Source organism: Stomoxys calcitrans, chromosome 2 (genome assembly GCF_963082655.1).
Source record: "Stomoxys calcitrans chromosome 2, idStoCalc2.1, whole genome shotgun sequence".
NCBI classification, from domain to species: Eukaryota; Metazoa; Arthropoda; class Insecta; order Diptera; family Muscidae; genus Stomoxys; species Stomoxys calcitrans.
This window is the reverse complement of record NC_081553.1, coordinates 169,773,322-169,789,455: the sequence shown is the minus strand read 5'-3', so window position 1 is coordinate 169,789,455 and position 16,134 is coordinate 169,773,322. Positions and strand designations below refer to the sequence as shown.

General features: G+C 37.5%; 1 protein-coding gene across 1 annotated transcript in view; it reads right to left on the bottom strand.

Annotated features, from left to right (window-relative positions):
- Positions 1 to 16,134, bottom strand: part of LOC106081477 (A disintegrin and metalloproteinase with thrombospondin motifs 9) — a 410,411-nt gene that overhangs the window by 30,377 nt on the left and 363,900 nt on the right. The window contains exons 7-12 of the mRNA XM_013243452.2: positions 15,357 to 15,877; positions 12,024 to 12,173; positions 11,782 to 11,937; positions 11,145 to 11,710; positions 5,479 to 5,661; positions 798 to 926 (exon numbers count right to left, since the gene is read on the bottom strand). Coding sequence (XP_013098906.2) covers positions 798 to 926; positions 5,479 to 5,661; positions 11,145 to 11,710; positions 11,782 to 11,937; positions 12,024 to 12,173; positions 15,357 to 15,877 — 1,705 coding nt within the window. The remainder of the gene's footprint in view (positions 1 to 797; positions 927 to 5,478; positions 5,662 to 11,144; positions 11,711 to 11,781; positions 11,938 to 12,023; positions 12,174 to 15,356; positions 15,878 to 16,134) is intronic.

Sequence of the window (16,134 nt, the reverse complement as noted above, 5' to 3'; positions counted from 1 at the left end):
TCCCATTAAGGAACAGGAGATACTTTTCTCATATCAATGAGTGCAGTCCGATTATAGTTGAAGCTCAATAATAAGCGACCTCTTTTTTTATGCCGAATCCGAACGGCTTGCCGTATAGCGACATCACTTGATAGAGAAGTTTTGAGGTAAATAAATAAATAAATTTCCCATGTTCACGCCGGGTTTTTAACCCAGGTGTTTGGAGTCATATACGGACATGCTTATCTCTGCGCCACGGTGGCCTTCATTAATAGTTTTCTAAACAACAAACTTATTTTTCCTTCATCAATTACGTCCAATACTTTCAATCGTTTGCCTCAGTGTAGTGTACTTAAAATGCCACTGCTTTGAGCTATTAAATCATTTTCACATATTTTTCCCCCATTTGGCTTAATGTTAGCATGCAAATGATGTAAACCCCATGTTGTTCTGTAATGAACATTAGCAACAAAATAAGAAAACAAGACTCCATAAAATTATAAATTCACCAAACGTCTTGTTCTCCTCGGACATACACAGCATAAGCAAGTGGGTGTGATTGAATGGGTCCGATGAAAAACATTGATTGGCTCAAATCAAGTCATTAATAATATGGACAACAATTAAAATGTTTCAAAAATAGTCGAGTGCGTAATCTGCGACGCAACGACAACATCGATATCGCCAGCTACAACAACAAGTTCCAAGTCTTGCCCTCTGCTGCTATTTATTACTTGGCCCCCACAAAATTTTTGGTGTTTACAAATTCTTGACTTGACTGTGGTAATGGCGCCCCGCTTTGGGATCGATCAACTCACCTTTGGGTATTGTGGTAACATGGAACGAATATTCACTGGGTATTGGCACCTTCAGCAAATCGGAGACATAGAAATTGCCCGAAACATCTTCGCATGTGTCATTGCGACCCTCACAAATGCCACACTTATCTGCAAATAAATAAAATGACAGCCATTAGGATGTGTATAGGAGACCATACTAATTTAGATTAACACAAATAAATACAATTTATTAACATGCTGAGTAGACAAATTTTTTTGGGGTTTGGTCCAAGTTTCTTTTTTTATTGTATTTTTCTAGAATATGAACGTGTGTTTAAATGTTTAATAAATCCAAATGGGCGGTTGTTGAAATATTAATGCACTGTAGTTTAGTATAATCGTGTACATCTGGGAAAAACTTAAAATTAGTATTTATGTTGCTGCCGTTGTTGTTGCGGATGTAGATTTGGGTTGACTCATCTGTGATTATGCCTATGCTGCCTAACAAATCATCTTAGAAACCAACAAAAGATTGATCGAAAAACATTAGGGATAATGTAAGATTCAAGAGAACAGCTGTATGGATTATAGTACTATAGATTTAGGATTCTTAGGTATGAGGATGCATCAAGAAGATTTCATTGGCTTTTATGAGCTACCATTCCTCCAATTAGCGTCCAGTGATACTATACTTTGGTATATAAAATTTTCACAACAATATTAGAACACAACAAAAGAACGTGTCCATGGGGAATATTGGATACCCACTACGTTTAATACATTTCTTATGCAACGTAACTCGTGTAAACTATTCGATTTGACCCGTATTTAACTATATTTGCGATTATGAATTTCAATGTAAAAGTTAATAAAATACATTAACTCAAGCACTGGATCGATCAAATCTTTAATTAAAAAGTAAAAAAATGTAATTATTTTACTTAATAAAAAAATAATTGAAACAATTTCAATGTTTTTTTAAATTGAATATGAAAAATTTGAATCGATCAATCAATTTTGCGATTGAAACCGATTTTGGAGCATTACCCATGATTTTGCCCTGCTTTCGCGGCTAACAAATACTGGGACTTAGGAGTGGGGACACAATACTCGACATGAACCAACTTAAGGGCGTGGTATGGGCAACAATTAGGAATTTTGTTAGTAGCACAGAATTCCTGACTTATATGTTCTTTTTCGACATTACTCTTTAGTATTTAGAGCGCATAACAGGGCTGATTACTGGCTTAGGTGTATAATACACAGTGACATGAGGCTGATTAATATCCGCACCCTCCTTTCAACCTAACCTAAACCTATTTTATTTTAACCTATATCTATACTACATTTTGCTCCCTCCATACGACATCGCATCAGGACGATTGTACGTTATTGACTTCAGACCCTCGCGTTAAGACATAAAGGGTGATTTTTTGAGGTTAGGATTTTCATGCATTAGTATTTGACAGATCATGTGGGATTTCAGACATGGTGTCAAAGAGAAAGATGCTCAGTATGCTTTGACATTTCATCATGAATAGACTTACTAACGAGCAACGCTTGCAAATCATTGAATTTTATTACCAAAATCAGTGTTCGGTTCGAAATGTGTTCATTCACCGTAACGTTGCGTCCAACAGCATCTTTGAAAAAATACGGTCCAATGATTCCACCAGCGTACAAACCACACCAAACAGTGCATTTTTCGGGATGCATGGGCAGTTCTTGAACGGCTTCTGGTTGCTCTTCACTCCAAATGCGGCAATTTTGCTTATTTACGTAGCCATTCAACCAGAAATGAGCCTCATCGCTGAACAAAATTTGTCAAAATTTGAACACATTTCGAACCGAACACTGATTTTGGTAATAAAATTCAATGATTTGCAAGCGTTGCTCGTTAGTAAGTCTATTCATGATGAAATGTCAAAGCATACTGAGCATCTTTCTCTTTGACACCATGTCTGAAATCCCACGTGATCTGTCAAATACTAATGCATGAAAATCCTAACCTCAAAAAAATCACCCTTTATATGTTAAGTTAAACGTCTGCCCCACAGATCTTGCTGCAAACAATTTGAAGATATGCCCCACGATATGGACGGCGGAAGTACGTCGGCAGTTGTAGGTGGTGTTCGACCATCGACTGTCCCAAAATACTTTATCTCATATTTGATAGGCTTTACAGCAGTTTTTTTTATCAAAGTCAGATGTAGGAACAAGGTTCATGATTCAGATGCACACAGTACTTGGGGTGCTGATAAATAAACCTTGTAGAGTTATACAAAACAGTTGGTTGCTAAGCGGTAAACTATTTAGCGCCGGTATGGACTATCCAGTTTTACAACATACAGTGAACAGAGACATCCGGTTGGATCTTCATGATCCAGAGCGAGAGGATTAGCGCTATAAGAGAGATCTTCTAGACCAAGCAGTGTAAAAGGATCGTCTAAATAATATGCAAGGGGATAAAGTAACGAAAGCGGTGTACAGCTGCCTGGTGAATGTCCAGAGTAGATCTGGCTCAACCAAAGTAGTTCTGAGGTCCGAGTGGTCATGGCTCAGACAGAGTAGTTCTTGCTAAACTATGTCTCTGCAGATGAAGCCGCCTAAACTCTTACTGGGCTACGACCGATGCCAATGCGCTGCATGTGTGTCCACGTTTGAACGGGGAACACACTTCCTCTGCCCATATAATAAAGACACTACATACTATTACATCAACAATAGCTTTAAAGGTCTGAAGACTACAGTAAACAGCCAAGGCATAGCACGGGGCTTTAACTCCCAACGATTTCAAAAGTGGATTTAAAGTTAAATTTCCTATCTAAGGAAACATTATTTTCATACCAAGCGGCAGGTTCTTACCAAGGGGCAGGTGTCTCAATGGGTATCTCAACACCTAGACCATTTTCCTACGGCTACTTCGTCCAACCTGAACCAATTTAAAAAGTCCAATTTGCTATTGCTCAAAGCGCGCCTTACAAAAGTTTGTTTGGAATTTATTGTTGACAACATTGGATAGAGCAAAATGAGCTCAAAGGTAAATGTAATATTGAAGAAAAATCTACATTTTGTTAACTTTAGCAATAAATTTTAAGTTTCGTAGCAAATGGAACGATTAAGAGTTTTTTAAACCCATACCCGATACCGCTGAAATTTTAATTAGCGAGCGCATTATCCTGCAAAATGTCCATGCCAAATGTGAATAACATATATAGATCCATGATTTGAAATATTGGGTTGCCCAAAAAGTAATTTCGGATTTTTTAAAAGAAAGTAAATGCATTTTAAATAAAACTTAGAATGAACTTTAATCAAAAATATACTTTTTTACACTTTTTTTTCTAAAGCAAGCTAAAAGTAACAGCTGATAACTGACAGAAGAAAGAATGCAATTACAGAGTCACAAGCTGTGAAAAAATTTGTCAACGCCGACTATATGAAAAATCCGCAATTACTTTTTGGGCAACCCAATACATATGTTGTTCTTTGTTGTCTTGTGATTAATCTTTCATTGAGTTCATATTTTATTGTATATCATTATGATAAAGCTCGCATATAAACCGATCTTAAGTTTCTAAAAACAGCAATTCTTATCCGGCTTGAAATTTCGTACGATGAATTCTTCTATGAACTCCAATACCTGTACTAAGTATGGCCATTGGTTAAGGGTGAATAAGATTCGGCCCAGCCGAATTAAAATTGCATTTGCTTGTTTTCCTATATTTAATTCCGCAACAATACTAAAAATCAAGCTCGGGGTTCTCAAAATGACTTCCTTGCTTCATAAAAGTGAATCAACACACAATTGTTAACAGCTCAACCACAAATGTTCATAAATCAACAACAGTTGTTTGTGAACGAAACGTTAGAAACTATGCACAGTCGTTGATATTCTGACAAAGTCTATTGCACAGTAACTGTATTCTATCCATCCCATATTTGTGTGCTAACATAGACCTTACCACATTACTTCACTGCCGCTTATAATATTTTATAACGATATTCATAACGGTCGGTGTATGATATCAACAACGTTCATCGTTCACAAAACCGTCCACGCATGTTGATAATATTTTCAACAACGCCTGTTCATGGTATTGACAACATTGTTGCATGATTCTGCAACGTATTTTTTCTATCGGTATGCTTGAACCTTCTAACATTTTATCTAAAGAAGCTATTGAAACCCTTCTGTCCTTCGTTTTTGTTTTTACAGACTCCCTGCCGGAAACTTTTCAAAAACTTTCTGAACTAACCTCGCATGATTCACACAACAAACTAAATATTCAAGAAAATAAAGTTGGATGAGACATCTCTCATATCTTTTCATTTTATTATGATTGCCAGTGACACTGACATGAACATATCCGTCATCACCGAAACGATCAACATCAGTATCAACATCAGCATCACCAACGCCAAATACCGGCAATGGCAACAAGCACTGGTTTTTGGTTTCTAAAATCGTACTCGTCATGAATCATTTGATGGCCCCAATGTACTATGTTCTGCAGCATTGTGCCGTAACATCGAACTATGTGTCGGCTTACTTTAGAGAATTGCTTTCCCAGACGACATTCTATTTTTAATCGAAACTGCGGCATTTTTTCTTAAATGCTATTAATCGCTGCCTCGCGTTTTTCTCATAATGAGATTCTGAGAATGTTTATTTGTTGTATGTTTGTGAGAGTGTGTGTGTAAGTTCACCTATACTTACCCAGTTTGGCAATAGAATTGAGTTCGTTGTCACAACCAGCCGGCCGGCAAACACCATTGATGCATTTGTCGAATGTATCAAAAGAGCATGTGGTGCCATCGATGACTTTCTCGGCTAGACGAAAATAGCCTGTGTTCCGACTTTCACCGCGGCAATACAAATTGCACTTGTCATTTGTTGATACTGGAATGCAATGTTGACAAAATTAATCAAATAAACAAACAAATTAATAATAATTAGTTAAAATGAGAAATGAGATTAACAAATAATCATTGTATTTTTCTAAGTACTTTTTTTTTGGTGGGCAAATGTGAAATTTTAGCTAAGATGTTGCGGATTTTCTGAACGATTTCGATTTTGTATCCCTTTACCATCTGGTACTTTGTGATGCGTTATTGCCACATGGAGAGAACAAATTAATTACAGATGATTAAAGTTTTTCCTCAGAGTATAGTCAAAGTCCACATATGTTGACAATATTTTCAACAACGCCTGTTCATGGTATTGACAACATTGCTGCATGATTCTGCAACGTATTTTTTCTACCGGTACACTAGAAGTGTTTTTGATAATCCTCACTAGTTTTGACATTTTAAAATCACAGGTAACAACTAGAAACTGCGAGGCTCTACATTAATTGGTATTGAAGCCTAGAGGTATGAAGTTTGGCCCATTCAACAACAAAACGAAAATATGTTCCAAACATGGAAGCTCTATCGCATTATAGACCGATTTGGGCCAAGTTTGATCGCCATGGGAGAAGGAAATTTCATTCAAATCAGGCAAAAACTGCGCTTTCTAGAGGCTCATGAAGTATAATCGGGAGGTTGGTTTACATGGTAGCTATCTCAGGTTTTGCACCTATTCGGTCCATGGTTGTTAAATGTCACAGAAAACGTCATAGTTGTCGATAGTCAGCAAAATTGGATAATAATTTCACTTTCTAGATGCTCAAGAAGTATAACCGAGTTTTCGGCTTAAGTTGGAGCAATATCAGGTAGCGCAGAGATAAGCATATCCGCCTATGACGCTTAACGCCTGGGTTTAAGTCCTGACCAGACCATCAGAAAAAAAATTTTCAGCGGTGGTTTTCCCCTCCTTATGCTGGCAACATTTGTGAGGTACTATGCCATGTAAAACTTCTCTCCAAAGAGGTGTTGCTCTACGGCACTCCGTTTGGACGCGGCTAGAAAAAGGAGGCCCCTTATCATTGAGCTTGAACTTGAATAGGACTGCACATGGGCAAAATTTGCAATTTTTATCGGAGTTGAAACCGATTCGGATCATAGTTTACACATCTGTTGAATGTCATAGAAAACGCCATAGTAAAAAATTATAGCAAAATTGAATAAAATTCCGCTCGTTAGAGGCTCAAGGTGAATAATCGGGAGGTCGGTTATATAGGAGCTATGTCAAAACATGGGCCATTTTACTATCCTACACCTAGCCTTACTCCTTCGAAAGGGTACTTTTGACCGACAGTCAGACTGAAGGAAAGACTAAATAGACTTAGAATGTCTATCCAGAATATATGTATTATATACATTATTGGCTCTCAGATTATTATTTCGATGAGTTAAATGCGGAATAACGACGTTAGTATACCCCCATCCTGCGGTGAGGAGTATTAATATCTCTCTCCATCGGGGTCAATATGAGCATCAAATGATAGGTAATTAAGAGTAGAGTACATATTGGATATAACAGTATGACCCCAAGTGTCAAGGTTCCCGCTCCACCCACAAAAAATGCCCAAAAATTACATGTTTACCGAATGGGTCAATATGGGTATCAAATGAAAGGTATTTAGAAGTATAATATGAAACTTGTATAAAAATTTTACGGTCAAGTCCTAGAGGGGCCGCCCACACCAAAACGAAAGGTACTTGGGAGTGGAATACGAAACTGATATACAAATTTGGAATCAATCTCCGAGGAGTCACCCTACCCCAAAATTATGGACCAGTTAATCTATATATATATATAAAAGATTTGCGTGACTGACTGATTGCTCACTGAGTGAATGATCATCGCCTAGCCCAAAACTAAAGGTCCGAAATTTGGCATGTAGGTACACCAAAGAAATAAATGAAAAATAAGATGGGTGGCTATGATCTTTTTACACTTCGTACATTTTGGTACCAATATTGGAAACATTTGGTCATTTCTGCGCAGATGGATCTAGAGGTCTGAATTTGGCATGTAGGTGAAACTTGCAAATATATGACTAAATAATTTACAATAATAAATAATTTGTTCACAATGCGAACGTTTTAGTACCAAAATTGGTACTTTCTTTATAGATGGAACTAGAGGTCCGAAATTTGGCATGTAGGTACATCAAAGAAATAAATGATGGACTAAATGATCTACTTAAAACCCTTACGTTTTGGTACCAAAACAGGTACCATTTTGTATTTCTGTTCAGATGAAGCTTGAGGTCTGAAATTTGGCATGTAAGTGCAACTATGAAAATTATAATGGGCGAATTTTCTGTGCAGATGGAGCTAGAGGAAATGTGGAATGTATTGAGTTGCCCAAAAAGTAATTTCGGATTTTTTAAAAGAAAGTAAATGCATTTTAAATAAAACTTAGAATGAACTTTAATCAAAAATATATTTTTTTTACACTTTTTTTCTAAAGCAAGCTAAAAGTAACAGCTGATAACTGACAGAAGAAAGAATGGAATTACAGAGTCACAAGCTGTGAAAAAATTTGTCAACGCCGACTATTTGAAAAATCCATAATTACTTGTTGGGCAACCCAATAGATACAACTAAAAAATATATGATTGGGGACTAAATGATCTATTAAAATTCATACATTTTGGTACAAAAATTGGTACTATTTGGTACTTTCTTTACATAATGGATTGAGCTTGATGTCTGAAATTTGCCATGTATGTACAAGAAGGAAATATGATAAAATTCGTACAGTGCAGTGCAAAATAGTACGAAATAGCTTATCTTAGCCTACAGCGAACGGGGACTGCCAAAAATTGAGCAATTTGACAAACATTATCGCAGTTTGACAAAAATCCGACATGAGGAAGAAAACGTCCTATTTTGGATGCAATTGATACCATGAAAGAGTATATTGGGCAGCTAGAAGATATTTTTTATTCATTTATTTAGGTATTAGAACGTACAAAATGGTAAATTTTTTACGAATTGAGCTAGATTCATTTATACCTTGACAATATATATTGGGCGACTTTATGATTTTTCCGATGGTTTGTTATTGTTGGTAGCACTTGGTACTTTATTTAAAGAAGGGTACAAATATGTGAAATTTTATACGCAATTATTACAAAACTTCATAATCTTATAAACTGAGTTACTACCTAGTTTTTTGAAAGTCCTATACTAAAATGGAGGTATCGAAAACAGGGATAGCAAAGCGGACCACCAGGATGCTAGTATTGTATAATAGGACTGCAGAGCTATCTGCTATTTGCAAAAATATTTGTAAAAAAAAATACATTTGAAATTACATTTCGCCTGCGGCGATATCTGCCGTTTTCAAAATATTTAAAATATGCGATTTTTAGGAAGATTTATGCTTTGCTCTCTCCCTCGATGGTTGCTTCCATTTCCAAAATTTTCTTTTGTGATTTCGAATAACAGTAAAAAAAATTGTTTAAAAATTTGCAATATTTTTACACCACCACCATAGGATGGGGTGTAAACAAATCTAACCACTCCTTTTATAACACCTCGACATATGATCTGAGGCCCTTTCGCTTTCTCTGTCTGTCGAATGCACGCTAAATTTCAATGTAGTTTAGATTCAAATGCATCTTCCGATAAAAGTTTAAGCTCAATGAAAAGTGGCCTCTTTTTTATTGCCTAGTCCAAATGACGTGCCGCTGTGCAAAAACTATTTGCGAACAAGTTTTTGCATGACATAGTACCTCACAAATGTTGCCAGCATTAGGAGGGGATAACCACCGCTGAAAATTATTTTTCTGATGTTCTCGCCAGGTTTCCAATCCGGGCGTTCAGCGTCATAGGTGGACATACTAACCTCTGCGCTACGGTGGTCTCCGAAGTAGTAAACGAGTCGCTGAAATTTAGAATTTTACAATTACCTCCTTTTTGTGTAGGTCGGTGGGGTTTGTAAATGGAGTATATCGGTCTAGGTTTTGGTATAGCTGCCATATAAACCGATCTCGGATCTTGACTTCCTGGGTCTCAAGAGGGTGCAGTCATATCCGGTTTGGCTGTAATTTTGCACGAGCTTTTTTATTTTGGTCTCTAATAGCTGTGCCAAAAACTGTCCAAATAATTTTATAGCTTGAATCGCGACATTTTCCAAAAATCAAGCGATTTCGGCTGCCATGCTGTTTGCCATTTCCAAAAGTATTGAAAAATATTTATAAGAAATTCTTGCGAGTTTTAATAAAATATTGCGTCTCTGATGCATTTTCTATTTTCAAAAATAAATGACAAAACCACTGACTGTAGTAATTGAAAATTATGGGGTTCCGGCCATTTCTTAAAATTGATGAAGATTTTCAATCAAATAGATTTTTTTTTGGTAAAAATGTGTTCCCAAACAATTATATGGATAACTACAACAAAACTTTTGGAGCTTATTTTTGTCCTTTTGGGGCCTTTTCCATTGCGACCGATTTAGCTTTACCTCAAGTGAATCCAAGTTTTCAGCCCAAATGTACACTGTACACAACAAGAAAATATTTGTGGTGATTATGCAAACGTTGCCATCTTTTTGAATTTTGATGTCTGAAGTGAAATTGTTTTATGAAATTCCCCCCCAATTTTAGACCAAAATTTGAACCCAATATTGGGGTAAAAATTCAATTAATTTGTGGGGTGCATTTGCATACTTTGGAGTAATTTTTATTGTGCAAATGCTCCCCAAATTTGGGGTATTTTTTCTTTTTTAATTTGAGGTGTATTTATTTTGGTGCCACTGTCATGGCGCTGATTTCTTAGGTATATTTCCTTTTGCAATTTGGGGCGTATTTGTTTGGGGCTCGCTATAATGGCGCCATATCCCATTCAGACCCAGCATCATATTGTGGTATGAAATTTTAAGCTTAATCTATTTTAAAAAATATTTTCATCTCATTGGTCATTATTTTCGTTTATTTTCCTTTTTTTGGAGAGCACCTAGCTTAAAAAATAATATTCTTAAATAGTGTCGACATGAACATAGTTTCTGAAAAATTCTCAGACCTCACTATTAATACAGCTGGGTCTAAAAGTGATGTAATTACTTTATTTTTCGTTAGGAAACCATTGTGCGTCGACTTGTTGCAGCTAGTAGAATAAGGGCAAAGACAATATCCTCTCGACCTTCTCTTTTGTTGTCATAGTGAATAGAAACTAAGTCATTCCTAAAGTAATTTTGTTATAGAACTGAAAAATTCCAACCTGGGTCATAAATATGGAATTTTGTTTGATTGATTTTCATTATGGACCATTAGCTGCGTGCCTCAGAGCGAAACCTGCGAGAAGTCTAATAATTACACACATAAATGTGAGAGATGACGATGCCAATACAGAACTGAACAATTTTTTAAAAAAAAAAGTTCTTCAATCGAAATAACTCTACACACCAAAAAACAAAATTGAGCTGTGTTTAAGTCAAACAAAGCTATTATTTTCTATTAAAAATTTTGTATGAAATTGCCAACTTACATCCATATTTCGGTATCCATTTGGTATCGGGTCCAATACCCTTAATGCCAAATCGTCGTCCATTCATTTGATAACACTGCTGCTCTCGCGCATCCATTGAACCTGGAGGGCAGTTTTGAGTATTACACGAACGATATTTCTTGCGAGCGCCTATGCAATATTTTCCCCCATTTTGTGGTAAGGGTTGATTACACTCTCGCTGACTCTCCTGGACACCACCGCCACAGGTTAAACTGCAAGCACTCCATTCGCTCCATGTACCCCAACCGCCATGGATGGGCACAGGCCTATGACCATCACGGGGCACACATTCACCTTTCATGCACCAGAAACGATCATCGTTGCAAGGCGTACCATCGGCCCATGGCAAATTGCTGGAATGACAATTCGTGTTACTCTTACACCATAAATGTTTGCAGTCAACTCCATTGGGACAGTGAACCGATTCATTGCCATGAATTAGTTGACATTGTTGATCCAGGGTATAAATTTGACCAGGTTGCTTGGTATTATAGTTGGGCAGAAATTTCGTGGGTGTATCCTCCAGGCAAGAGATGTCTTCTTTCCTGTAAAAACACCAGAAGCAATTGCATATTTACTTTTCCGTTTTGTTCTCTCCAATTTCCCCAAAACTTACTCAAAGAATTCCGAAACATAGTATCTAGAGCAATCCGACCATGACCAGGGATGAATATCTCTTTCCATAACACTGGACATAATGTGACGACGTCTCTTGACACCAGGCTTATTGAATTGTTTGCAACGATAATCATCATCGTGGGGCATGTTTAAGCTGCATATTAAATGAAACACAAGATGGACTATAGCATTACCTGCATATTTTGTGGGAGGAGAGTTTGGTTGGTCACTACAACTTACATATGTCCCAGTTCATGAGCTATGGTGAACGCCGCTGGCAAACCATTATCCTGTACAATAGAGCATGATTTCCTACGGCACACAGTTCCCAGTTCTGCCAGACCCAAAGTATCACATTTGGTTTCTCGATCTTTGCGACATATTTTATTTCTGCAATGAAAAAAAAAAAAACACAGATAAATGCATTCAAATTTTATCAGTAGAATTAGGATATTGTTGTAGAGTTCTTCAGTAAGAGAGTAAACAAAACCTTAGAGTACTTAGAAGTGCGGGCTCGAGGTTGTAGCCTTGATTATTTTGATTTTCTTTTATGTTATAACCAAACACCACACGCTCAATGTCAGTTAATTCAAACAGTTATTGTACCATTCAGGTTCGCAAGACCTTACCTTGAAAGATAGTTTTATATCGTTATGGATCATATTTGGCATGGGTGGAAGGTCATAAGTGAAAAATGTCAGACAAATTAGACAAATGGGGACATCGGTTTATACAACAGCACGCCAGACTGTCCTAGAATTTAATGGCGATAAAAAATACACATACACATAGGCCTTCATAGGGCCTTCAACTTATATTCTGCGATGTTAAAAATGAAATCACGAACTCAACCTATCTTCATAGAGGGGACAAGGGTACAAAAAGTTAAAACATAATCTAAACAAGTAAAAATGTGTTTAGTTTGGCCGGGCCGGGTCTTGGGAACCAACCATTACAGATTTTACTAAAAAGGATGGACTTGCCTTGATCGACTTGGAATGTCAAAACGCCCAAAAGTAGGCTTTATGGGCATACAATCATCAAAATTATTGTCATTCTACAAACAAGCGCCTTGTGGCGGATAGGGTTAGGGGAGAACGGGCTACTTAAGCGGAGATGCCAATTCATCTTGTATCCCCTTGAACTAAATTGTGACAACTCTCGAAAGCAAGCTAGGTAAACATGAATCTACACCCCAGTAACGGGCCGCGTGACCAATCCACGAGTCGTCGAGATTCAACAATCGCAGATCCACGCCTTTGGTTGCGTTCACACCTATAGTCGATATTAATCCGTGAAGCTAGTCTTCAAACTCAAAACCGAGGAAAGACGGAAAACCAAGAGATGAGTTCCAAATTTTAAGTGCAGGTGGAATTTCGAACTCAGGCAACGACGTACGGGTTTGTGCAAAAAGAACGATAATACTGCTAATCTCACAACCGAACCGAAAAAGTTACCTTGGGCACATCAAAGGAAACTGTAGAAGATGAGTGCGCAGGCCATTCTGACGTTAGTGGAGGATGCTTCTAGGGATGTATCAAATAATGCAACCAACTATGTGGAAGCTGGTAAGAGGAACAGGTCTTCCTAAGAGCAAAACATTGCTACACCCTTTGAAAAAAGAACCCCCACTATGGGAACTTCCAACAGTATGCAGTGCAATGGGACAAAGCCGAAACAAGGACGTAAAAAGAGCCCTTTGAGTGTGGCTGCTTTTCGCCGATAAGAGTAACGAACCGGCCTCCTACGCTAAAGTACCAAGAAGTCACATTAGAGACGTGTTGACATATGTATTTGTCGACATCACCAGTGCCTCTTCTAGGTTAGGTTAAAAAGAGGGTGCGGATATTAATACGCCCCACGCCACTATGGACATACACTTAAGCCAGTAATTCTTAAAAGTAACTTCGAAAAAGAAAATCTAAAACAAGGATTCTATGTTACTAACAAAACTCCCAATTGTTTTCAATACCACGCCCCTAAGTTTGTGCATGTCTGGTATATTATCTCCCTAAGTGGCGTGAAAGCCGGACAATGATATAGGAAATTATCCAACGGCTCATTATCTTTCCCACATGACTTACACATGCTTTTACTGGAATCACCTATTGTATTTTTTGTAAGTGAGCTCGCAGTCCTTATGATCCTAATAGTACCGATTGCAGTTTACTGTCTGTAATGATGTTCACACTCGTCGTCCTCGCGTTAAAACCACTCAACCTTACTCATTTCGTGTTCGCCCATTAGCAGCATTATCCAAATCTAGACCGATCTGGACCAAATTAAAGAGGGATGTAGAAGGGCCTAACACAACTTATTGTCCCAAATTTTATGGGCCCAAAACCTTAAATCGAGAGATCGGTCTATATGGCAGCTATATCCAAATCTGGACTGATCTAAGCCAAATTGAAGAGGGATGTTCAAGGGCCTAACAAAACACACTGTCCGAAATTTCAGCAAAATCGGAAAATAAATGCGCCTTTTATGGGCCCAAAACATTAAATCGAGAGATCGGTCTGTATGGCAGCTGTATCCAAATCTGGATCGATCGGTGCCAAATTGAAGAAAGTAATCGAGTGTTCGAGTGTTCCAAGTTTCCGCAAAATCGGATAATAAATGTGGCTTTTATGGGTCTAAGAACTTAAATTGGCGGATCGGTCTAAATTGAGGTTATATCAAAATATTGTCCGATATAGTCCATCTTCGAACTTAACCTGCATATGAACAATAGAAGAAGCTGTGAGTTTCAGTTCAATATCTCTATTTTTAAAGACTGTAGCGTGCTTTCAACAGACGGACGGACGGACATGGCTGGAACGTCTTAGATTTTTACTGCGATCAATAATATATACACTTTATAGGGTCGGAAAAGGATATTTCGATGTGTTGCAAATGGAATGACAATATGAATATACCCCCATCGTTCGTTGGTGGGTATTAAAAGTTCATGTAATTTTTTACAGATTTTTTGACTTTCAATCTGCTTAACTTTTAACTGAATAATCGGATATGGACACTTTTTGCTGCAAAGTCGTTGTAAATTTTCATCCCGATAACAGCTTGTACCATACAAAATTTCAAATGTTTGCAGCATCAAATGGCGGACTTTTTACTTGTTTATTTTTTTGAGTCTATCCCACTGTGCAATGATACATTGTCCATCATATGTTTCACATTTCAGCATTGACCTTGGTTTTGTCCCAAAGTTCCTGGTGACATATGAGTGTTAGTGTTTCATAAGGCGTATGATTTATTTGATTTCTGTATGTGGGCATACTTTTGACTTTAATTACTGCTCTGAGCAATAAGCCAATTAATTTAATCTGCAAATATCATATCACACAACCTACAATAACTGCAATTAAAACGTCGTAATAGTATTTGGTCACCTTGGTCAACAAAAGCTCATGTTCAGCAACGTATTTCATATTATTCGCCATCAATATGGAATAACATATTCTCAAGGTCATTACGACTGGAATATTAAAATGCATATGTCGACCTCTCATGACTTCTTGTGATTGTCAAATTTTTGACATTCAATGGCGCAAAAACACTGGCACCTAAACTTACCTTGTTATTAACATCGCCGTATCGTAGTGATAACCATTTGAGGCTACTTGAGAACAGAACGACTCCAAGACAGTCTGATTTGAGGCACCATTTTTGCGACGCTGACGTTTCAAATCTTGCAATACCAGAATATTGGCCACCGATATTTTAATGGGATTTCCAATGGTAGCGTCAGCAAAGACATTCGACACAATCGATATAAGGGTGAGTATGTACGAGGTCAAATTCTCCTTGTGGAACTCCTTCATGGTGCGGTCGACGGCCACCAGCAGTTCGATGGTGTACTGATTGCTTTCGAAGTTACGCTTCTTGCGCCTCAACTTGGGCAGTATGCTCTGCTCTATTTCATCCAAATCGATGTCAAGAGCGGAGACAGCATGTCTGGCATTGCGTCGTGAATGCCGCCAGACTTTGTGAACGATGTCAGACGTTGCGGAGGCATTGGGCCCCAGCGAATCTTGCGTTTGATTGTTCACCGGTTGTATGAGCAAAGAACCGAAACTTGTTTTGATATAACCCGTCTAAGATCAGCAACAGCAGTAGCAGCAAAAGTAACGAATCACGGCGTCAGCATCAATAACATGAAAATAAAGTAAATAAGTATATTTGTTTGTTTGTCTTTTCATTTTTCATCAAAGTTATGACATCGTATGCCAATCAATAAAAATGCAAAGAAAAATCAAAATAAAAAAAAAAAATGATTATGAACATAAATATTTATGAGCCTTGATGAAAAATGTGTGAGGCGTTGTAGCTTGCGTATCAATTATCAACTCTC